Genomic DNA, 25,433 nt, shown 5'->3' with positions numbered 1-25,433 from the left:
CAATTTTTGAAGTGTGTCTAAAATAAGTTTTCTTATACCTTAGTTGGTCTTATTCACATGTGAAATCCTCATCTCACATGGTATGTATGTGAGTTGTCATACAGGTCAGAAAGCTGGTGGAGAACAGGATGGATAACATGGGAGAGATCCCCTAGTGGTGGTGGAAGGCACCTTGGGGTACACATAACCTTGGCCGTAAATAACTCAGATAAGGTGAAGGGCATTCTAGGCACAGGGAAGGACAAGAGCAGAGGACTAGAATTTTGAAAAGATTTAACAAATTTGGGTATTAATGCATGCATAGTTTCAAATTATTTCCCCAAAAGATAGTTAATACAAAGGGAAAAACAGTAACTGAAGAACTGTGAAGGGTCTGAGATTTTATCTTACCTGTAAGCTAACAAGTTAGTCAAGGTTTGATGAAGCACAGTTTGTTACTCAGCAATAGCAGTAGCCAGCATCAAGCAGCATTTTTGCACCAGGGTCCCTGAGCAACACAAGACCAGATGGCACCTGCACACAAAATTCCACGAGAAGAACCCTGAGATTAGGGTATCCACATCTTTTGTAATGGGCAGGAAGCAGGCCTGCATTTGCTCTGGTGGAAAACACTTTTTCGGCCAAGGCTGTATGTCAGGGTTTCTCATCCTTGCCACTAATAACATTTTCAGCCAGGTAATTCAGGTGCAGAGGAATATTCTGTGTATTGTAGGATGTTCTCCTTCTCCTCTCCACCCCCCGCAACTGTGAAAATCAAAAATGTCCCTGATTGAAAACCACTGCTGTAAGCACACTTGCGCTTTGATCCAGAGGGAGACAGTAGTTCTGAGAATATTTGCCAACATCCTTAAAAATAATAGTCCAGAACAAAAGCCTGTCGGTGCTTTGCTCACAGGCTGTGCAGAAATGTGATGATACCCTTGGAGGACTGTCTCCCAAGCGAAACCCATCACGAGTAATGTTACAAATTGATATCATATACCTCCTGTATGATGCACTGAGAAAAGCACAGCATCACTTCTGTGGTATTTTTGCTGGATGGTGTCCACAATTTGCATTTCTAACAAGTTCTCAGGTAATGCTAATCTGGGGTTCACACTTTGAGAACCACTGTTCTTACTGTCACAGAGGTTTGTGAGATCACAAGGGTAAAGGCAAATGAACTGCTTCTTCATTGTAAGTCTTATCTGTCCTTGATAGGCAGCATGGTGATTCATTTGATGCTTCCAGAAACCAGAGAAACCTATGAATTAGAGAAATTATGGACCCTTCGTTCTTATGATGACCAGTTAGCTCAGATAGCACCTGAGACCTTACCTGAAGACTTCATTCTTGGAATAGAAGATGACACTTCATCTCTGGCTCCTGTGGAGTTTAAATGTGAATAAAATGATATGAACTGCTTTAGTCATTTCAGATTTGGATTGAGTCACTTATAACTCCTAAACCCTGCCTAGCTGGTTGTTGTCAAAACAAGTCTTATCTATGGACACTAATCCTAACTGACACATGGAAATTGTAGGTAAGTGAGCTAATTCTCACACCATGAATCAGTACATTCAAACTAAAATTAATATATTATCTTTGTTCCTGAGATCTCAGCAGGATTTCCTGAAAGTTGCATTGGCCCCTGTGTTTTACTTGAGCTCTCTGCTAAGAGTTTATTTTTATTTTATTTTTTGCTGACAAAGCAAGAGACTTTATTGGGAAGGGGCACCCAGGTGGAGAGCAGGAGGGTAAAGGAACCCAGGAGGACTGCTCCACCACATGGCTCACAGTCTCGTGTTTTATGGGAATGGGGTCAGTTTCTGGGTTGTCTCTGGCCAGTCATTCTGGCTCGGGGTCCTTCCCGGTGGCGCACGCATGGCTCAGCCAAGGTGGATTCCAGTGATTCTGGGAGGTTGGCAGGACATATAGACTGGAGTCTCCTTCTCTCCTTTTGACCTTTCCTGAGTTCTTCCAGTTGGTAGTAGCTTGTTAGTTCTGCATTCCTTACCAGGACCTCCTGTTTAAGATAACTCATGCAAGTGGTTACTATGTTGCCTGGCCAGGGCAGGCAGTTTCAGTGTTTCCCCTAACAACTCCTCCATGAGAGACTTCATACTCAAGATAATTCTTGGGAATTGGAGCGGAGGTCTCTTTCTTCTGTAACTACTTCCTGCTGAGAGTTGGCGTAGTCCTGCCTAGTCAAGTAGAAGTCTCTCTCCACCTGATCTAAATTGAGGTATTCTGTGCCCGAAACTGGCGTTCATCCTTGTAGTAACAGCAGTTTAGCTGAAACTGTTGGACCCTGTGGGGGATGAACCTTGTAAGCAGTTGAAACAGACAAGGGCCAAACAGGAGGCCTAACAGGACGGTCATCGCCAGGCCCAGAAAAGGCAGGCAAAATTTGGGGAGAGGGCTGCAGGGTGTGTGACTTTCTTCTGATCGATTGGTAGTGAGGTAACAGGGCAGTGCTCCAGGAATCTTGCCCTCAGCCTGAAGTTAACATCCTGCACCTGGGTGGGGGCCTTAGTTCCTGCAGAACTCAAAGATATTGTTATGCATAGTCCTTGAGGTGGAACCAGGACCCTGCTCCAAGGCTGTACCACTACTTGACTGCTCCTCCCGTTTTTGCATCCCCTCCCTTCCCTGATTAGCAACTGTTTGAATCTGCCCTTTGGAACTCAGGGAAGGTCAAGGAGGCTGAGTGAAGCCTATATCCTACAAACAAGAAACAGGGGACACAGAAAGGTTTTGTACTCTGGAGCCCCCCGGAGTCCTGCCCAGTTCCAGTTCAGGGAACTGGGCGACAACAGTGCTGGCCACTTCGTGCTACAATAGGGCATAGTCCTGCCTCAATTTGGAGAATAGACACTGGACTGGAAATATTTCTGATTCCCGAGTCCTGGATCTGAGTCTTGTATGATTAAAATCTCAATCCCTTGGTCTGCCATTTTGGTGTAACAGACCCAATGAGAAGTAGCTGGAGGAGTGACAACGGGATTTTAATAGGCAAAATAAACGTCATTTCTTTTCAGGAGAATAAGCCTGAAACACAGTCTGGACCTGGTGCTTTGGGGAGACTTGTAGCCACGTAGCCAGTTGTCTAGTTTGAGGTAGGTTTTAACTTTTAATGTGGTATTAACACATAGATAACAGGTGCTATTGGTCATCAAACATGTCTCTTCTTTTTGTTAATGTATGATCTAAAGCAATTCCGTTGTCTAAAAATGTAATAGTTATAAGAGGAGACCTTTAAAAAGTAAGGTTGCAGTTACCAGCTGCCAGCAGACATTATTTTGAGAACGGCTGGTGGCATCCAAGTCTGACACAGCTCAGAAAACTCAAGTTCTTAGCAATACAGGGACTTGCCTGAAATCACACCCGCAGTGTCATCTAGTTATTTTCTTGGATGTCTAAACCATAGCTACTCCATTTTGACTTTTAATTGTAATATTCCCCTTAATAGCCAAAGCAGATGTCGCCATTAATGATGTTAGTGTTTCTCTAGGTATGAGAAGATGCAAGAATCTGGGCCCATAAAATCTTCTCCTGAAAATATCTATCTATATCTATCTGAAGACCTGTTCTGCCAGTTTTTCCCAGAGCACAGAGTGCCTCATTCCTGTTCTCCACTCTGAACTCCTTTTCAGGGGGTGTTGAAGGTCAGCAGCTGCAGCAGCTCATGATTTAATCTTTGTAGAGGCAGACAGCAAGTGCCAATGGCGAGCACCAATTTCCAGTCAGCAGGGCTCCTTCGTGGTCATAAATTTGACCATGGTTTGGGGGGCATTTCAAGACCATTTCATGCCACAGTGCTAGGAATGCTCATTCCCAGGCCTAGCAAAGTGTTTTCAGAGTTTAAGTTTAAATCTTATTCTGTAGAATAGTATAGCCAAAAATTTTAAAACAGTAAAGCAGAAAACATAACCACCCCACTGGTCCTGTAACGTAAAACCTTTAATTCTCAGTTCATATGCAACAGTATTATCTAGGTTCACAGTAAGGACATTGGTAGATACTGGTGCCTACCTTGAGATTGACATAGCATTACTAAAAATCTAAGTTTACACTTTGACCAAATTCAGGACATTCACATTAATTTGAAAAGCCAAAAATAAAACATACTACACAGCAGGCTGCACCTGATAATGAAACACTTTATTCTGCATCAAGGTATCTGGAAAATGAAGCTGCATTTGGGGCACATTACAGATGAGGAATGATCCATACGTGGTGAGTACAAAACTCAATTACAACAGAATTATTTCCTAGTATTACCAGATACTCCATTACCAATGCTTAATTGAAAGTAAAACATGATTTGCCACACTAGAAGGCTAGAAGTGAAACATGACAGAATTTAAACAGGCAGATATAAATGTAGCACCTATCTGTATTTAAAAAAAAAAAAAAAAAAAGTTGGAAAAATCAAATACTGAGGAAGAGCTCTGGCCTTAAGCACATTTTACCCAAAATCCAACCAGAAAGCCAGTCCATTACTTTTTTTTAAAGCAATTCATTGTATGGAAGAAAATGATGAATGCTAGATGAATTCAGTGACAAAAAGGGCACTTTTTGGCTAAAACTACAAAATAAACTGATTTTCTGAAAACATTTAGGAAAACATTTCAAGTCATTTTCAAAATGTTTAAATGATACAGTGATCTTCAGAAAAACTTATACCTAGTCTGTAGAAATTCATCTTGAAATACAAATGAAGCAAAATGATTTAAGGGTTATTATATATGCCCTTCAGATTAGTATAATATGACGACTGTGATCATTTAATGAACAAAAGAAACAATTCTGAGAGCAGTGTGGCCTTGGAGACCACCCACACCCACATGACTGTACACACCAGGCTTTGCCATCAAGTTAGGGAAAGGGTGAATGCGTTCAGTATCAAAGGTCAAATGTATTGTATCACAGTCACTCAAATTATATTCCAAAAGTTGTTCTTGTATTTTTCTACCTTTTGACTTATTTTCAAATAACTGGTTGCAGAGAATGCAGAAATCCTGCTGCAATTTATGTAATATTCTAGGTGGCCTTTCATTCTTCTTGATTTATCATTGCTTAAAATCTTCAAAATAGCTTAGTGTGAGGCTCATGACAGTGCCTGGCACGGGCAGATGTAGCCTTTTTATTGCCTTTAAACACTGTCACACCGTCTGACTGCCCCATTGGTCTTCACAAAGCAATTCTTTTGGGGTCTGCTCCAAGCATAGACCAACTGATCTGAAATATATTGGCAAACTAAGCATCCTGTAAGGCAAGCTGAAGCTTTCTTCTTACCAATCAATTTAAAGTTCACAGGAGCTGCATGTCTCCATAGATACACTTGCTTTAGGTAGTGATAGTCAAAAGCACAAAGCATTTATGCATTCAATCACATAGCCAAACAAAAAAAACCCTGAAGTCTCCTGAAGCCATTTATTAAAACTAGCCGTTCCAAAACCTCCTGCAGCCACTTTGCTCTGTTAGTACCATCAAAAACTTCCCTACCATAAACAAAAAAATAAATGGTATTTGCTGCTCTCCAAATATAGGCACTGCTCCGTATCACTGAACATTTACTGGATTTTCCAACTAATAACTGTCAAAAGCCTCAAAAAACCTGAAATTAATTTTCCAGCTTTACTGTCACCAGCCAGAAGTAAAATTTTTTTCTCAGTTATTTGCCTGTTAGCTAATTTTATTTTTTAAAAAACAGTTGGACTTACCTTTATAAAGTATATAAAATTTTCAGAAAAAAACAAAACAATTTTGCTTTCATTGCATTACTGAATACCTGAGGTAGTTGAGTAAAAATGCACATTTAATACCCCTGCCAACACCATTCAGCACTTCCCTTAGGTTATTTGTGTTAGTGTTAGATAAAACTGAGAACAGTTTTTCTATGCTAATAGCTTAACATTTAAGTTCTTGTAATAATTCTATTCTGATCCAATTTTAACAATTGGACATAGGAGCAATCTATTTTTATTTATTTGATGAATTTAGTAAATGCACCATTAAGCCAATTTCTGGCATTATGGGGGAATGAATATTAAGAAAAATTAGAATATTTGTTATACTGAGAATACAACAAAAGGGAAGTGCAGAGCTCCTCTCTTTCCCTCCCTCACCCCCTAATTTTTTTCTTTTTTTAAAGCTGGGTGTCATACATTTCAGAGAGCATAAAGTATACATTCTCACAGAGACAGGAGTTCGAAAGTTGCCTGGTCCACAGAAACAACCGGCTAGGTAAAAACTTGTGCATGTGATTCTGGATAGGGGTTCAGCGCCCGTCTGTTGGTTAAGCAATCTGTCTTTGGTTTGGCATCTGCCTCTGTGGTGGGCTGTCTCCTGAGCCTTCACTTCCGTCTTGACTGAGGTGGTCCACTTTGCAGAGCTTTCTGCTGTTGGTGCTGCTTTACCTGAGTCAGAATTTCCTGAATTTTTCTCTGGGCAACCTGCAGTAGGAGAGAGCTTTGAAATTTCTGCCTGATCAAGTATGACCAAAAGTTAATTTACTCTTCCATTTCAACAACTTCAAATTGAAATTTATTTGAAGATTAGAAGATACATACTTAATAGTTTCTTAGCAGAGTCTCTGAAATCACCTGCTAAAAGGGGGATTAAAAGTGTTAAGCACCAAGCAGCCTGAAATATTTATATGACATGGGGACACGCATGGGAGGAGGATCACTCAGGAAGAAGAAAGCAGCAGAAGAGCTCACTTATCACACTAGAGCCCACTTGCCTGGCAAGCATAGAAGTGACCAGTTATTTTGACGACCACTTGGTCATTCTCATCAGGCGTCTGGTCACGAGGGACAACAACTTCTGCGCTTGACAAATTCTGGAGCTCATTCACCTGAAGGAGATAAATACAAATCATGTTAAGTGGAGTTGTTCTTTTTTTTTTAAATTACCATTTCCTTACTATGTACCAAAATACTGAGCTTTGGCTTTATAATCTCATCTAATAATACTAATAATTCTATCCGTTCATTAGTATTGTCCCCATTTCAAGATAATTAAAACTAAGCCTTAGTGAAAGAAACTGACTCGCCCACAGTTGCATAAGTTAATGACAAAACCAGATTTAACCCCTGAAAATCTGATTCCAGAATACACACTTTCAAACTTCAGAATTGTAAATAGCTTTGCAAATGACTTGGAAGTTTTATGTGTTAAAGAGAAACTGGAAACCATTTGCTTTTTTCAGTTACAGAGGTATAAGTTATAAATGTAGATGAAATTTTTTAAAGTTTCTTTTCATGTCCTTGTTTGCACAATAAAAGTAAAAAGCTGATGCATATCAACAGAAAATGCAAAATGCCCCTTATAAATATGAGACAGTTCTCCCATACAAAGTGGTCTGAAAGAGAGGCACTGCTTTCACTGGTAGCTGACACCAACACTCAGGAGGAACAAAAGGCAATCTTCTCCAAACCTTGGCCCGGGCAGTCCTGCTTTTTATAAGTTAGCCAAAATTTAGGGACTTGGAACTCCTAAGTACCTTTCAACGCTTTCCCTTTCATACCACTGCACAGGTTTTGCTGAAGTACTTGCCGTTTTGCCTCCTTTTCCAATAACTCTGCCAGCAGCAAAGGATGGCACTCTGATGTGAGCTTCAAGTTTCACCTCTTCTTTAGGACTAACAAAGTTTTCTTCTTTAATTTTTCCATAAATTCTTCCCTGAGCCTACAGATGAGAACATATCTCATCAGTGTCATTCATGTAGGAAACGCAAAAAGGTCCATTAACTTTAAAGACGGCCCGGATCCACTGGAACAGACCTTTGCAGTGATACATCTGCATTTGATAGATTGTGGAACGTTGCACAAGAGGTGGAAAAGTAAGGAAGTCCTAGAAAAGGTTGACAACAATAATAACTATACATCACAGATGAGGCAATTGAATGATTGATGAAATAAGATTAAACCATATTCTTCTGACAAAAACGGTTAAAGGCAATAAGTTAGCAGTCAGCCTAACTAAAATAAATAAATTTTTGCAAATGACCATTTGCTTTCCAGACTTGAAAGGTAAAACCTCTCCTGCTGGCAGTAAGATAGTAACTGCATTTTTCTTGAGTAAGAGACTTCAGAGGAACTACAGAGCCACCTATTTGAGGCTCACAAGAAGCCAAGCCGATGTCTAAATGGGCCAGCAAGGAATTTTCTAGTTAAACATTTCTTCATCTTAGCCAGATGGTTTCTACTTCGACTAAGGCTACAAAATCAAGTTAACATGCACATCTGACAGTTACAGTCAAACATATCCTGTCACTTGCTGCATACAACTAGAAGTTATACATAGTATACCTCCCCTATTATGTACAACCATTAATTTGCTCTGGTATACACCAAAGGAAAGAGAAGTCAGAGTTGGTTTCATCTGACAAGCTGCCACAGCAGAGAACAAAAACAAAAGTACCCAACACGTTTTCATTGGTGCAGAAATGATAAGCCCATTTTAGGGGGTTACAGCAAAAAAAATCCATCTTAGTACCCTATCTTCCATTCATCCTCAAAGTCTCAGGCCACAGATGTAGCTATCAACACAGTCAAAGGACGCAACGGATATACATTGTCCTCTGAAACAAGCTCTTGAATTCATAAGAAAAAATATGGGTTAGGAGGTTTACTATTACTTAGATGTCTAAAATAAAATAATTTATTTGTAATTATCACTGATCACATAAATGACATTTAAGCATTATAGCTTTTCTTAAACGTCCCATTTAAGACAACTGAACAACACAGGCATAGAAACAAACTCTGAATTCCCCAGCATACAAGCATTATGAAAATTGCTAGACAGTTAATTCCATTTATAGGATAATAAGACCATAATTGATGTTTGTATTTATCTTTTAGTATTTCAAACTAAAAGTGACTGGCTCTGTAAGTCTGGGATAGGAAGCAGTTGTCAGCATCTCTGAATTTTGATCTGAACTGCCTGGACCACAGGGCTGGTATGAGGAAGTACATTCCTTGACCCAAGTTTGAGTCTAGCCAACTGTACCCCACATCTCAAAGCACCTCCTTTTGTTTCCTGTTCTTCCTATAAATGAAGTGCAAAAAGCTTTGGATTTTTAGTGGAAAATGGCCCATGGAAAAATAGAGGTCAAAGAAAGTGATGGTTTAAAAGGAGGGAAGAGGTGGGCACTTGTTAACTTAAGAGAAGTAAGGCTTAAGGTTAAAGAGTTACCCTGTTAACACAGCTGCTAAGTGGTAGGAACAAGACAGGGGTTTTGGATAAATTACACTGAATTGAGTAGCTGCTTTTACCTGTGACAAACAAGACACCCTACTGAGTTTTATGAGAGAAATCACATACTCAAAGGTATATATTTGTGAATTTGAGGATCTGGCAGGGTCTTAGTCTGATTCATCCCGAGTCTGCTCAGCACCACCACCAGCACATTTATGTTGTACTTACTATGTGTCAGGCACTATTCTAAGTAATTCACATATTGTTTAAACCTTATATATTGTTTAAACCTTAGAACCTTGTTTAAACTTTGTGGGTGTTTTTAACCCCGATTTTATAGATAAGGAACTAGGCGGAGAAAGGTTAAGTAACTCGCCCAAGGTCACACCACTGGTAAATGGTAGAGCTGGGATTTGAACCAGCAGCCTGGCTACCAAGTCTCTGCTCTTCATCACCCTGCTACACCACCTCTCAGGACACGGTGGGAGGCATTCCAGCCCCAAAGGCCCCAAACCCCAGTATGACCAATGGTTCACACCAGGACAAATGCCGTAAGAGTTCCTGCCATTTCTACCTCTAAAATTCAAAAGATTAGAGTGGCTTGTTTACCGACTGTGGACAAGGGCTAACAGTTAACCCAAGGGTAAGAGCAAATGGGGACATTTTAATTCAAGGTTGAGGCCTCTCTGGGACAAGAGGAAAAACTTGAGAACAGCAAGGCATGTGAATCAGACTTGTAAATTTCAGTCTTAAGGTCTCACCTTCACACATGCTAACAGGGCATTGAGCAAATTCTCCTTTGGGAGACAGGCAAAACCAACAACCATTACAGAACTCTCAAAATTGAACAAAGGCTTTGGTTTATTTTTAAAGTGTAATTTGCGGTATGTTTCTACTCTGTTCTTAGTCTTAGAAATTTCCATTGAGAGATTCTTTCTACTGATTATTAGATTTATTTACAGGAGAAGCCAGGTTATGGAGTTTCCGAAAAGAAGACATCCATTCATTTGTTACCTGTGCACACACTCCAGAGCACATACCTTGAACTGAGCCTCTGGTGGCCCAGTGATAATCACCATCCTCACTTTAGCATCTGGTGCTTCAGCTGGAGCGATCTGTAACAGACCCAGTAATGGGTTATGACACTTTCAGGTGCCACTAATAGAAATGTTACACCAACCAGCCTGTCATTTTGCACATGACTTACTGAAATGTAGAATGAAAGCCTTCTGGAAGGTAGTTACAAAGAGGCAGTGATTAATGTGGATTCATTAGTTATGGCTCCTGCCATATACTGTGTACTTACACTGTGCCTGGCCCTAATGTAAAAGTCCAGATGCAACCTCTACCTAACCCTCACTATTTCCTGATGAGGTACTGCCTCATGGAGAGACCGGAGGCTGGAGAAGGTGAGTCACCTGGCCCAGGATCACACAGGCCAGTGGAGCTGGAGGGAGAGCTGGGCCTGGCTCCGCCGTCACATTCCTCGTCACTACACCAGTGGGTGCTCAAAGGGTGGTCCTTGGCCCATGCGCATCACAAAACCCTGGGCCTCCTGTATGTGCACAAAACTGCTAGGTTCCCCAGTCTAAGACTACTGGTACATTCCCCCAAAGTACGCTCACTGGAGTAACATATGGAATAAACTAACATTAATTTGGCAGAAGAAAAGTAAACTCAGACTTTTCTATTTTGGCAGAGCGTGTGAAATCACACAAAAAGCCTGGGCTGGGGAAATGTTGCAGAGACTGTTGAAGGGAGAGGAAACCAGCATTCCCCTAGTAAGAAAGAATTTGGGGAGTTGGCTGGTAGGAATTGTTTTAAAAGAAAAAATTTTGCTAGATATTTGCTGTGCAAGAAGCAATTCCCTATAGTAAATAATGAGAATAGGAAGCAAAAAATACAATAAAAGCCATCCCAACTACTACTCAATATGATCACTGTCAATTACTTATAGTCTAGTAGGCCCTTCCACACACGTTTATAATCAAAACAATGTTTTTTTACTTTTAATAGACTCATGCTTTCTCCCTCCCTGAAAATAAAGCTAACATTTCTGTTACTTAGATCCAAATTAATACTATTCCTACTGTATGCTGGGCACTAATTTTGAGTCTGTAAAACAAGCCAATAATTACTTCCTTTTAGACCACACTCTTAGAATTAGTCACAGGAAACCCCAAAAAGAAGGTATCATTCTTCATCTTTCTGACTAAGGTTTGGTTTTTTTAAAAAGGATCTTTGTCAACACTGGTGATAGAGGGCTGGGGCTGACGGCACTCGTACACTGAGGTTAGGAGTACAAATTGCTATAATCTCTCAAAAGACTGAAAAAAGCACATGCCCTGTGACTCACCAAATCCACTTTTAAAGGATGAGGTTATATATGACAATTTGACCAAAAGAACTTTGTCTACCCCTGTGCAGGATAAATTAGGAACAATCTTAATGTCCAGTAAGTTAACACAAATGATTATGGTTTGGTAATACCAAATATATGCCTATTAAAGTAAGTACATACATGGAAATGTACATTATGGAAATCTAGCAAAGTGTTAGGAGTGCTGATGAATCAGATTATGCATGTTTCAGACTTTCTGGAAACAAAAATATTTTAACCTCATCATAAAACCTTCATTAAAGCCAGAAAGAAAAAGAGCCGAATGTCTGAATACCCAATTCTTCTTGTTCATGAAATGTTTGTTGCAGTTTTTCCAAAACAAAGCTGCTAGGTTCTTTTTGCATGTGTGAGCATGTTTTAAAGATTAACTCAGTAATCAGGAAACTTAACAGGATGGTAAAGTTAGTTCACTGCTTGGTCTTTTATCATGTCTTTTCCTTTACCCATTTATTTATTTTGGCTGCATTTTCTGCTCACGTATTTTGTTATGTTTTGCTGCAAGAGAGAATATGAGGGCTTTCCTGTGTGTTTTGCTTTTTTATTAACTGTGTAGTTTACATTACAGTAAAGCTCACTCCTTTGGTAACAAATTCTGTCACTCAAAATTTCCTCATGCTGCCTTTGTTTTCAACCCCTCCACCTCAAACTCTTGGCAACCACTGATTTTTTTTCCTCCATTTCCATAGTTCTGTCTTTTCCAGAATTTTCATATAAGTGGGATCATACAGTATGTGGCCTTTTTGAGTCTTCTTTCTCTTCGCATAATACACGTGATTCACTCAAGTTGTTGTATGTATCGATAGTTCCCTCCCTTTCACTGCTAAGTAATATTTATTATATAGATGGGCCACAGTTTATGCATTTGCCAGCTGATGAACATTTGTTCTTCCCCATTTCCCAGTTATAAATAAAGATACTATAAACATTTGAGTGCAGTGTGGTTTTTTTGGTACTATATTCAAATTAAAAATTTCATAAAATATTTATAAAATTGGACTTCCCTGGTGGCACAGTGGTTAAGAATCCACCTGCCAATGCAGGGGACACGGGTTCAAGCCTTGGTCCAGGAAGATCCCACATGCCGCGGAGCAACTAAGCACGTGCGCCACAACTTACTGAGCCTGTGTGCCGCAACTACTGAAGCCCGCGCGCCTGGAGCCTGTGCTCCGCAACAAGAGAAGCCACTGCAATGAGAAGCCCGCGCACCGCAACGAAGAGTAGCTCCCACTTGCTGCAACTAGAGAAAGCCTGTGCGCAGCAACAAAGACCCAACGCAGGCAAAAATAAAAAATAAAATTATTTACATATATATTTATAAAATATAACCAAAACAAACCCCCCAATAGACTGATGTTTTCCTGAAGAAAGCTATGACTTTATCAAGCCTTTGTCAATTAGTATATTCCTTAAAAGGACCACAGCCTTGATTGTTCGAGCAGTAAATAGCGTCATTTGGAAGTGTGGGGGACCAAAGCCACGCCCAGGGAAGATGAGCTAGAAGGAATATATATCCAGGGATGCGATGGGGCAGAACCACCATTCTAACGCTAAATTGCATATCTGCAGACTACTTTTTCTGGAGAGAGAACTTAACTTACCTTGTTTAAGCTAGTGTTGTTTGTTTGGAGTTTTTTGTCACACACTTATGTAACCCCAGTATAGACTGCCACATTCAATTCAAATTACAGAGTGGCAGGAAGACTCACATTTCTGTAACTTGCTGTCCTTAAAGCACCAGGAGAGCCACAGCTGGCAGAACAGTACCTTAATAGAAGCTCCTGCAAAGCGAGAAAGCTGTTTGATGTGTTGTCCCTGCTTGCCGATGATGGCGCCGACAGACAGGGCTGGGATGAACAGATGAACAGTCTCTGTTTCTGACTGCTGTTGGAAAAGAAAGACAGGACATACATGCTTACTGGATACAAATCAGGCTGTATCACTGGCATAGGGATAGGGGCATTCTCATACTGTTAGAAATATGAGGAGAGTTTTAGGAAAAACCACCACAGTAGGTATGAGTTTACCTAACAGGTCGAGAAGATCTCACATTCATCCTGGAAGTGTTATCATTTAAAACATCACTTTTCTCTACAATTTTTCCTCAAGTTTACAGATTTAGAACAAATTTTGTGCCACTTAATATTGGTCCACCAAATGACACCACCACTCTTACCACACAACAATTCCTAGTGGCAATAACAGCTCCCTCTTCTCCCCGTAAGCTCAGCGTGGAGGCAGAGAGCACGGAGCCCTGAGCGCCACAGACCCCCAGAGGGACCCTGATGCTCAGCGGCAGGAGCCATTCCCCTTACTTGTCCCTCCTTAGCAGAGGCTGTTCCATATGACGGGGTTCACTCACGCTACTCGGTAGGAATTTTTTCTACGTCTTTAGTTTCCTTCCTCTGAAGCAAAGTTGTTTTTTTTTAATAAATAAAAACACTAGTAATAACAGAAGGCTGGTCTGGTTCTTTAAATAAAAGGAAAACCTTTTGCCAATTTACCAATTATAAACATGGAATGAGAAAAAGGAAACGATATCACACAAGACAAAACTAAGATAGAACAATGTCAATAAATCTGAACATGTCCACGACTTGCTTAGAATTACCAAAATCAATCAGAAAAACTTACATTGACCAAATAACTGTTAACCCTGCAATCAACTAGTTACCTAAATAAGTGCCAAGCCCAAATAGATTTGATTTTTTGTTTTCAAGCCAGACAGGAAGAATGACAAAAACCCAGTGAAAAGGAAAATAGGAAACTAGAAAAGGACAGGCAGACTTGTTTCATGGAGGAAAGTGTATGAAATAAACTAATAAACGGGTGCCTACTGCAAATAACATGTTCTCATTTGCTTTTTTACTTTAATCACCTTGGATATCTTCCTGTGTCATTCCTATGCCCCTACCTCATTCTATGAACTGTATTCCTTCAGAGGGAGACACAACAGCGGATCGATCTCATTCCTGTTATGTATGTGTATAGTTTTCAATTGTCAACTAACGCATGTAATGCTGCAATCAAATCTTGGTACAAAAAAATTTTGTGCCCTTGTACAAATACCTCTACTGCATAAATTCTTAGCACTACTGAGTCAAAGGGCCTGAACACTTAAAACTGATAAATATTATCGAATTATCATACAGAAAGGTTCCCACTCAGTCCACACAGAATGATGGAATTCCAGTTAAGACATTCATGGAACATTTGAATGCTACCTTTGTGTTTTTTATGAGTAGTGGAAGATGGGTAAAAAGCATGCTGAGGTGGGCTTCCCTGGTGGCGCAGTGGTTGAGAGTCTGCCTGCCGATGCAGGGGACACGGGTTCGAGCCCTGGTCTGGGAAGATCCCACATGCCGCTGAGCAGCTGGGCCCGTGAGCCACAATCACTGAGCCTGCGCGTCTGGAGCCTGTGCTCCGCAACAAGAGAGGCGGCGATAGTGAGAGGCCCGCGCACCGCGATGAAGAGTGGCCCCCGCTTGCCACAACTAGAGAAAGCCCTCACACAGAAACGAAGACCCAACACAGCCATAAATAAATAAATAAATAAATAAAATTAAAAAAAAAAAAAAAAGCATGCTGAGGTAAACTCAGGCTTAAGAGGAAGATAACTGTGATCAGGGGGCAGGTGTGCACAGCAATCCTTTGTGGTGAGAGTTTGTGAGTTTCCTCATTTACACCTCACAACTGATCCAACTGATAGAAACTAAGAGCATTACCATTTTAAAGATGAGAAAACCGAGCCAGAGAGATTACTTGCACAAGGTCATATAATGACTGGTGTTGGAGCCAAGATTTAAACCTGGGCTTCTCTATCTCCTAAGCCATGTTCACAAAAAATGAGTATATACCCCAATTCCAACAGCTATGGGTGTACTTTGCAATATACATAGAGCTGCAGGAATGACTGTTAAGAAAAAAATCCAGTAGAGCTCTCAGGGAAGTGCTCCCTTCCCTGGTTGTATCACTCTTCTCTCCATCTGTGTTGGTTTGACTTCTGTGAGTCAAAAAAATTTGTTACTGTGTAGGTGGTAAAAGCTTAAGCCTTTGATCATCAACATGCTGAAAGGGGCATCAGAGACAGTCCATGAACATTTTTATTTTGAAGAATAAGGAAAACTAAAGATTAAGAATGATGTAAACTACTAAATGTAAAATAGATAGCTAGTGGGAAGCAGCCGCATAGCACAGGGAGATCAGCTGGGTGCCTTGTGACCACCTAGAGGGGTGGGATAGGGAGGGTGGGAGGAGATATGGGGATATATGTATATATATAGCTGATTCACTTTGTTATACAGCAGAAACTAACACCATTGTAAAGCGATTATCCTCCAATAAAGATGTTAAAAAAAACCAAAGAATGATATAAAGAAGGACAAAAGGTACGAACTTCCAGTTACAAAATAAGTCCTGGGGATGTAATGTACAGCATGGTGACTACAGTTAATACTGTATCGCACATTTTAAAGTTGCTAAGAGTAGATCTTAAAAGTTCTCATCACAGTTAAGAAAATGTTTGTAACTGTGCGGTGATGGATGTTAACTAACTATACTTACTGTGGTGATCATTTTGCAGTGTATACAAATATTGGATCACCTGAAAATGTTGTATATCAATTATACCTCAATTTAAAAATTTACCAAAAAAGATGAGTTTAATTGAATCACCAAAAAAGAGGACAAGATGCTCTACTAGACCAAGGAAAAGAAATCAACAGGTTTGTTGTCTCACCTGCAATACATCCATCTTAAGCATGTGTAAGACACTTTTAACTGAAACTTAAGGGTTTCAATGTTTGTTTCCACTATGAGAATAAAATAACCACATCACAGAAAAGTTGTCCCAAAAAAATTCCCAATTCCTTCATCTTTCCCTGACAGTTATTTTGCTGTGTCTGAGGATGCTATTTTAAAGACCTTTAGAAAGTTTGGTTTCCAATTTTTCACCAATTTGTCTAATGCTGCAATCAAATCTTTAAACATAAATCTTGTGCCCTTGTACAAATAATTCTAAGGTTTTATGTAATAAAAATGCTAGATCAGAGGATGAACATTTAAAATTGATATTTCCAAATTCTTATGCTAATTAATTTATCTTAGGGTGAATAAATGTGTAAAAGACGGGGAAGTCATTTTGGTTCGAAACATGCCTTTCACACTTACAAATATTAAGCAGTGTGTGGTTCTAGACCCCAAGTCTCATTTCCCACACATAAAAATCATCTGAACTCTGCTCTTCTAAGTCTCTTCCTTTATCTGTAACCACACCCCACCATGTACCTCCTTATTTCCTATACAAGTTAATCTAAAATTCAACTCCAGAAAATATTCTTGACAAAAACCATTGTACATTTTGTTTCTTCAGCATCTGTATAAATAGATGTGCATACTATATTCTTTACAAATTGGTATATCTTTGGTATGTTTCCTAGGATGTTGTAACACACTGCAGGCCTTAATACAGCTGTCAGTCTAATGAAGATTCCCTTGGGGCTCTGTAAGCATTCTTGGAACACACATATCAGAAGAGGTTTTGCCTTCCCACCGAACTCTTGACTGTGGAGATTTGTGAAAGAGGCCTACCCGGCACAGCTTGGCCAAGTCAACTTCTGCTGCTATTCATCAGCGAAGAACAACCAAATGGAAATACTGAAGAATGAAATAATTTTAAGTCATAAGAACAACGCCTCTCTTTTGAAAGCACTGTACCTCACAGCCTGCTAGGGTGTTATGCAATTACCACATACCATTTATTGCAGAGGGACACTTTAAGGCCTCTCTTATTTTAATAACTGGACAGAAATGAATTAATGCTGACATTGACCATAAACTGTGCTCAATGTTAGTATCAATTTATTTTGTCATTCTGGTCCTTATATTAAAACTGGTATGTTAATCTGAACCAATTTTTTAAAGTAAAGATAGGATCTAACTATTTTATCTCACTGAGAACATCCATGTAATGTTCTTCCGAATAATAAACTTTTTTTTAGGGGGGTGGGAGGAGTCAGGGGGCTGGCAGTAATAAAGACCTAAGGATCAGACTAAATCTAATGTGTAACTCACCCAGGTCTGCCCCATTGTATTTTGCCATGACTATATAATTATTTGCTTTCTGGGCCATGTTCCAGAAATAGTTTATGCTGCTTACAAAATACACAAAATCTAGAAAGTTAAGACAAGGGAGGTGAAGAAATATGAGCATAGGGACCTCAACAGAAAAGATAAAACCAGAAATGCTGTTACTATACAAATTTGGCTCTAAGCTTCATAGCAGCTGATTAAAGAAAACAATTGTTACATGATTTACCACATCTTGAGAAAAACTATTTGTTTAGTAAAAACTACTTTTCCTGGGACTGACCCCAGAGAGCAACTTCTGAATGTCCTCAGAGGCCTAATGTAACAGGCATCATCCTCAGAGCAAAAGTCCCGGAGCCTCACAAATGTAGCCTGAGCACGTCTCCGCCTAGAAGATACCGAGGACCATGGCTACAAGAAAAGCTCACGGGCAGAAAGTGTGCTGTAGTCTCAAAAGTTGAACAAAAGCAAAATCATCTTTCTGATACAGTCATGGATGAGAGGCTATAGATGCTTTTGTTTTACTGATTTTGGGGAGGTGGGGTAGGAGGTAACAAATCCAGTACGGAGATCAAGAGTGAATTTAAAAGTTGAGTGAAGATTTGGAAAAGGAATGGTGGACAGTAGAGAAGGGCTAAGAGGACCAAACTATAATAGAAAGAAGGGGCAAAGACATAAAGGAAGCATCAGTATGCAGACAGAAAAAAGTTCCACACTGGGAGGTTAGAGGGAAGTAAATGAAGCATGCCAGGAGGCGGTGTCCTGGACTGACAGACCGCGGTGTGTACTATTGGCAATAGCACCTTAATGAAAAGGTGACTCATCGGGTGTCTGAAGCCTGATGAAGACGTTTCTAAACGCCACCCAAATCCCTTTGTTCCAGTTCTATATCCACCAAGCACATCCCTGACCATAAATTTCTTTTCAAGGAAACTTTCTTCTGGGAATATAAGGCACCTCGCATAAACATCCTGTCTACTGGACAGTCATTAAACTGGCCCATTCTTATATGGGATTCTGTGTAGTAAGCCATGTTTTCAGGATTAGAACACCCAGATAAACATAATTTTTACGTATAAAACTAAGAAGCCAGAACAATGGGTTATGTTAAGTCTCTTTCACCTGTGAATCTAAGACTCTGAGATGAGCTTAAAAAAAACGCATCAGCATTACCCTCTAGCGTTACACATTCTTTGCATGTAAGTTAATGTTCAGCTGCGTTATCCTGAACCCTTCTTCCTAAACTTTCAGAGGTGAAAGATATTCAGGTCACAAGCTGTTTCCCAGTGGATTTCTGCCAGATGCCTATTGGCAAAACTTCCTTTGGACTTCTTGGCAGACCCTACGCTATAGCTTGAAATAATAGAAGAACAAAGCTGCTCAACTGAAAGTTTGCATAACTGGTGAAGGCTGCCAATGAGTAATTCCTAATCATCTATCATGAGGAAATACAAGAATGAGCAAACAGTAAGGTTAAGTGTATTTACTTTGTGGGGAACAGAATCTAAGACATCACAAAGGCACGGCGACATGCATGCCAGCCAACAAGACCAGCCTCCAAGAATCTGGAAGAATGCCAGTGTCTCCCTTTGGCTTGTAAAATACATACTCCTGGGGTTTTTTTGTTTTGTTTTGTTTGTTTTGTTTTAATGGATTTTGGTCTGGAACTGAAATTGGGTTTACTCAACTTCATGACCTGAACAGAATGTTTAAGTTTAAAAAAAAAAAAAAAAAAAAAAAGGCAAAGAAAGTTTCTCCCTATAACTAAGTAACCAAGACCTCTGAGAGATAATAAATATATGTAACGAGTTATTTACTTTGAAGTTGTTTACTAACAAAGAGCTGCACCCACAGTAAGAAATCCTAAAGAGTAGGACTACGAGACTCCATGAGAGTCATTTGATCTAACAGTCCCTTTCAAATTATATTTTGTTTCTTAAAGAGCAGTTCAAACTAGGTAAGACCTAAGAAGAAGTGTTCCCCTTTCTTGCCTCTACCATAAGCAGCCAAGTTAGCAATTTTCAGATTACACTATTGTTGTAGAGACTTGGGGAGACTCCGAAGACGCTATCAGAATTACGGAGACAACGGCGCCTGAACTAACGTCTCCCAACCCCAACGCAAGCTGCCAAGACCATCCAGCTATAGATGTTGTGTGCAATGCCAATTCCAGCTCTTACTCTGCTCACTAGCTGCCAAGTGCCTCTTCCCTACTGTTTGAGCATTTCTGAAAGGAGCATTTCCTGTCATTTATAAACTCAAAGTTTGCCAATGAAGTACTGCGTAAGCCAGCTGCTAGGCAGGAAGTAGAGACTTTTGTCTGTTGGAAGAACCAACTCTTTGGCTCTGTGGGAAAAATCAACCTGGCAGGTTCCAGGAAGAAGAGTATGTTTTAGGAGGAGGGATGGGCAAAATTCTGGACTAGCACAGCGACAAGGGATTTATCCAAAGACAGGATGCATCAATTCTACTTTCACGTTACAAAGCAGAAGTGAGAAAACGTGTAGAAAAAAAAAAATGAAACTCTAAAAGAGGAAGCAATACATGAAAATAGTCTTTGAACCATTTAGTCATCAAAACCTACTCCTTGCCAGGCAATATATATTTAAAGTAAAAGCAGAGATTTGCTGCTAACCTACAGGAATCAAGGATAAAGAGACTATCTTAGTGAGTAACCTGACTTCTCTGTGAGAGCTTCTGCAGAACAGTAAGCTTCTCAGCAGCAGCTGTAAATGCAATGGAGGAGTATCATAGAGTGCTGAGAGCAAACACCTGCCAACCTTTAATTCTCTAACCCAGTTTTTAAATACAGCCATACCTCAGAGACATTGCAGGTTCAGTTCCAGACCACTGCATTAAAGCGAGTATCACAATAAAGTGAGTGGCACAAATTCTGTTGTTTCCCAGTGCATATAAATTATGTTTATACTGTATACAACTGTCATCTATTAAGTGTGCAGTAGCATTATGTCTAAAAAATGTACATACTTAATTAAAAATAATGCTATTGGGAAAATGGCGCCAGTAGATTTGCTCAATGCAGGTTGCTGCAACCTTCAATTTGTAAGAAACAAAATCGAACTCTGTAAAAACTAGTAATGTTTGACCTGAAAGAAGAGTCCTTAGAGATAATTCATTCATCTTGGTTTCTTCACTGCGTGGGTAAGAAAAGAAACCCAGAGCGAAGAGGAGACTAACACAAACAGAGCTGGCTCTTCTCTCTTTCCACCCTTCTCCTTTAGCACCAAGGTACAAACACGTCAGCCACTTCACATCACCTTTAGCTGCGGTGCAAAGCTTTATAAAACAAATCATCAATCTATTCACACTTGATATGAAATTCTGATGTCTATCTTTAGATTAATGGGCTTTGTTACATGGTTTTTAGGCCCAAAGAGGTTTGAAGTGGCAGATGAGGGGCAGGGGAAGATGCAAACGTCGCCGACAGCAAAGGCAGAAACACACACACTGCAAGACCACGGCAAAAGCTAAGCACACCTGACAGCCTGGTAGCTTCAAGAACAGGCAAAGGAAATTCTCATTCTCATAGGGATAAAATATGAACAATCTCAGCGATCTGTGTTCTCTGTAGAACTCCAGTCGCATTTTACTCTACATGTATTCTAGGCACTGAGAGAATGGAGTCCCCCACCTTTTCTCCCTGGACATTTCCCTAAATTTGGTGTAGCAGGTACCACTCACAACTTTATGTGATACGAGAGCCAAACAGGAAGGGAGAGATGTAAAAACAAATTCAAGAAGGAAGATCCTAGAATGTTAATTTTATTTCACATGATTGTCTACCTCCAGTTATTATTGTTGATGCAACTGAATTGTGCACTTCTTTCAAAAAAAATTATTGTATACAGTGTCTGCTAGGCTGCATTTATTTTCATACTATCACCGGTCTCCTATTTCTGACCTCAGGAAAAATGCAACTCTTAAAGCAAATATAAAAAGGATTATTTCTTAATAATCCACCTGTTTACAAAACAAATAAAAGCTGTTTAATGTTTGCACACAAACACACACATGCACAATAGATTTGTGGGCACGACTGCCTGAGCTGTTTAATAAGTAAAAACATTCAAAGTGGAAAACGTGTCTAGTCTTTACTGACCTTTCAAAGCAGTAAACTTTCAGGTGAAGTTCAAGATGAAGGAAGCCTTTTAAAAATCCTTTCCTTCAACATTTAAAAATAACTAACCTCTTTCCCCCTCCTCAAAGTCTCAAACTTTTCTTTTGATATCTGAAAACATACATTGACAACCCTACCACTCAAGAACTTCAAAAGAAGTAACTCACGGGTCTACTCTACAAAGATAAGAAGGTTCTAGTGACAAGAATTGAAAAGCCTGTGCGGGCTCCTAACTGATGAGAGATCACACGGGGACCAGGTTTTACATTAAGATTTTTCCCAATTAGCATTTAATGTCACACTACTCGAGGGCAACAAAGTCTGTGTCCCTTTGACTTCATCCCCCTCAACCATAAAGAAAGCCAAGGCACATTGTCTTACCTCAAACTGTGGGTAAGGAGGAGTCATAGCTGAAGGGGGCCCTGAGGTGGGAGGTGGCATCCCTGAAGTGGGTGGGAACAGACCCAAGGCATTCAGATTTAATCCAGGAATTAAATGTGCTTGAAGCTGCAATGGTAAAAAGGTCCCTTCATTTTACAATTACAAGATCAAGTGTAAGTGAGCATTTATATGTGATAATATCCAGACTGTGACCTCGTTTTATGACTCAAATTTTAGAACAAAGCAGATGTTCCATGTGATTATACTTGAGTATGTAGGTTATGTCTGTTTATAATTCTTGATATTTTAAAATCCATGTGCCGTCTGCCTCCTCTTTGACCTGAAGCCATGCTAGGTTCCTCAAAGCAGGGAACACAGCTTTCTTGCCTTTACGACCAGCTCACAGCGCTCAGACGTATATGTAATCTGTACACTCTGGGCACACAGTAAATAGAGACTGAAAACCTTGCATTAATTGAAGAAACAAGCAAACAAGATTTGTTCATCGAAGAGCAAACCAGATAGCAGATATTAAGAGATCTTTACGCCATGGAAAAAATTTGGCAGTCATGAGTCTAAAGACCCAAAACAAAATCAAGCCCTTTGGAAATCAGGTCTCATCCCCATGTCTTCTACAACTCAACCTATCTTTGGAATGGATCCAGGAGCCAGAAATGGGATTTTGTTTTGGCTTAATTTGATAAGGGTTAAGGAAATAAGGTGGGGACTACAGAGTTCAGACTTGAGCACACTCAAGAATCTTTTTTAAAGGCCTGTGGGGCTGAATTTACCCCCAGGCGACTCTGAAACATTTGGATGAGCAGTGATAATGTGAAGGAAGGTAGGTAGGCAGCAGTCATGTGGGGGTAAAATGATTAGCATTCCAGGCTCTTCTCACAAAGGTAATATCATTTTTACATTTTCCCTTCTTTTAGGTGTAATGTTTCAGATGACAGGCCCAACTGAGGAACTGTTTTTTAATCATTTACTTGAAAATTCAAGATAGACTTTGGAAACGCTGCATTTTCTGCACCATTCCATCCATTAAGGAATGTCAGCAATGCACTTGCACTACACAGATTGTTTTGTCATTTGAAATTCTTTTATCTCCAAGGTTTATGAGTAACCAAATTTTAAATTTGTATTCATAACAGTAGCTTTTATATGCACTGTATCTATTATAATCCTAATAAGCATGCCATGTAGGCAGTATCCCCATTTTACAGATGAGGAAACTGGTGCTCAGAGAGACCAAATAAGTTGTCCAAGAGAATAGAGGTACAGCTAATAAATGGCTGAGCTGGGATTCAAACCCAGTTCACAGACCGCTAAAGCCCACATTCCTATAATACTATCATCTCCCTCCAACTCACATGGTATGGGAGAGATTAACCTTTTTAAGGGAGGTATTAGCCTTACCTCACAGGTAAGGAAGCTAAGGCTCGAAGTTGGCTAAAATCACAGAGCTAGCCAAGCCTGATGTCAAAGTCTGCGTCTTGCCAACTATCCCAGGGCACTCACCGTGGTGCTAAAAATCGATTAGAAACCACATCTAACAACGACACCATTAAAGGAATCAATGTTAATGCAATTGATAACATCTTTTGATTGTTCATCAAAATAAAGACATTTCCTTCATATTAAAACTAACATTCATGGAAGCAATATCATTTTCATAAGACTCCCTGATTTTCTTCATTATCTCTTCCTCAGCTTTGGCACATGTTTCCACACTGCCTTTAACCGTAATGGTGCGCTCTGGATTGTACAGCGTCAGTTCCTGCAACCTGCAGATTGAAACAGAGGGGAAAGAAAAAGACTGGAAATTATAGGAGGAAGACAGTTGATAATAGTTCAGCCACAGATGGCAATTAAAACCCAACTGTGGAGGCTGGCAATATGTAAAAGTGGGTGGTTAGACATGATGAAAAATGAGTAAGCCCCAAAAGACATGACTCCAAGAATTGTAAAACTGCATGAGAGAAGAACATACTGCCCCTCCCACCTTCTCAGTAAACATCGCTGAGTGTACACAGTTCGATTAAGTCCATGTTTTAAATAGAGTGCACTTCTTGACCACTTAAGGTGAACTATTTTCACTATTTAACAGTGAAATGTAAAGAAAATGATCGGAGGAATATACAGTTTTAGTGGAAACCAAGAACCAAATGAACATAACCTTTAATAAGTATGTTCCTAGTCTGCACTGACCAATTCGAGGCGTTAACTGGCATTCTCATGCAATTGCATTTTCTGGGTCGCCAAGCAAGGAATAAGCACGGCAATATTCCAAAAGGGCAAGCCAGAATTCACGTGTCTAAACTTATTTTTGACAGTAATTTTAGAATTTAGATTGACGTAGGCTTCAGGAAATAATACAAATCAATCCATTTTGACTAAGTTTTAAAAATAGTCCCTCGATGACCATTTAGACAACTAAAAAGTTAGAATGCAACAGCAGTATTCAGAAACTCCCTGCTTGACTCAGCTCCTGTTGAAGTTTCAAAATCCATTCAGGTGACATCTGAGACCACCTAAGCCTGAGCCAGTCAACAGCCTTGAAGGGAAACCAGTGGGAGATACTTACTATGGAAATAAGACTAAATATACAGATGGAAAGGATACAGAATATTAAGACAGCTCCCCTTCATATTCCTAGGGTTAAAATTCTCATTTTCATTACTAACAAAATGTCTCAAGCTAGACTTGAGCCAGATGAATAGGATATTTTTCCTTAACTTCTTCCTAAACTCGCTAAAAATATAGACATCTACACAATGAAGATGATTTGTCTTAGACTACTTAAACAAGTATATGTCTCATCTCCAGGCTCAACCCACCTCTTCCCTGCCAAGCATTTTCTGTTACAATTTTTAAAATAGTTGCTTCCAGAATAGATTTTAAGATTATTTTCTATTAAAACCCTCCCCTTTCTGAGCATAAAATTCAAGACAGGGTAGGATCATTTGTTATTTTTAACACTGTGCAGTTTTTCCTTTCTTGCCCACAAAGCACAACTCTCCCACTTCCTTTCCACCCCCTTCTTTGAAAACTCCTTACTACATGAACATATTGCCCCAGTCTTTCTCTACTATTCTTCGACTTTTTGGGGTACTCTGAAGGAAATGAAGGAAAGTCACCCTCAGAAGACAAAGGCCTTTCCATATAATTTCAGAGCACTCATGGCTCTAGACATGGGGGCCAGCCTCCAAATCCCCACTCCCCAGGGATGGGCAG

General features: G+C 39.9%; 2 protein-coding genes across 10 annotated transcripts in view; one reads left to right on the top strand and one right to left on the bottom strand.

Moving 5' to 3' along the window:
* The window catches only part of MALSU1 (mitochondrial assembly of ribosomal large subunit 1), a 124,347-nt gene that overhangs the window by 16,699 nt on the left and 82,215 nt on the right, over positions 1–25,433 (top strand). Inside the window, exons 4-7 of one of the 7 annotated variants that reach the window (XR_014266747.1) lie at positions 4,159–4,218; positions 13,816–13,960; positions 16,173–16,314; positions 17,029–19,434. Coding sequence is in view for 5 of the 7 variants with exons in the window: in XM_082472773.1 (XP_082328899.1) it covers positions 1,201–1,388 (188 nt within the window). In the remaining 2 variants the exon portion in view is untranslated. Of the gene's footprint in view, positions 1–93; positions 889–1,200; positions 1,412–4,158; positions 4,219–10,154; positions 12,522–13,815; positions 13,961–16,172; positions 16,315–17,028; positions 19,435–25,433 lie in introns of those variants that run through there. The other 6 variants (XR_014266746.1, XM_082472777.1, XM_082472776.1 and 3 more) reach the window with 6 other exon arrangements.
* Positions 1,661–25,433, bottom strand: part of IGF2BP3 (insulin like growth factor 2 mRNA binding protein 3) — a 146,477-nt gene continuing 122,704 nt past the window's right edge. For 2 of the 3 annotated variants that reach the window (XM_082472721.1, XM_082472722.1), the window contains 7 exons: positions 23,848–23,983; positions 22,197–22,322; positions 13,358–13,474; positions 10,233–10,307; positions 7,546–7,677; positions 6,731–6,844; positions 1,661–6,440 (listed from right to left, as the gene is read on the bottom strand). In XM_082472721.1, coding sequence (XP_082328847.1) covers positions 6,342–6,440; positions 6,731–6,844; positions 7,546–7,677; positions 10,233–10,307; positions 13,358–13,474; positions 22,197–22,322; positions 23,848–23,983 — 799 coding nt within the window. In that variant the 3' untranslated portion in view covers positions 1,661–6,341. The remainder of the gene's footprint in view (positions 6,441–6,730; positions 6,845–7,545; positions 7,678–10,232; positions 10,308–13,357; positions 13,475–22,196; positions 22,323–23,847; positions 23,984–25,433) is intronic. The other variant, XM_082472723.1, reaches the window with a different exon arrangement.

The sequence above is a fragment of the Balaenoptera physalus genome (genome assembly GCF_965194825.1).
Source record: "Balaenoptera physalus genome assembly, chromosome: 8".
In the NCBI taxonomy this organism is placed as follows: domain Eukaryota; kingdom Metazoa; phylum Chordata; class Mammalia; order Artiodactyla; family Balaenopteridae; genus Balaenoptera; species Balaenoptera physalus.
This window is presented reverse-complemented; position numbering and strand designations above follow the sequence as displayed.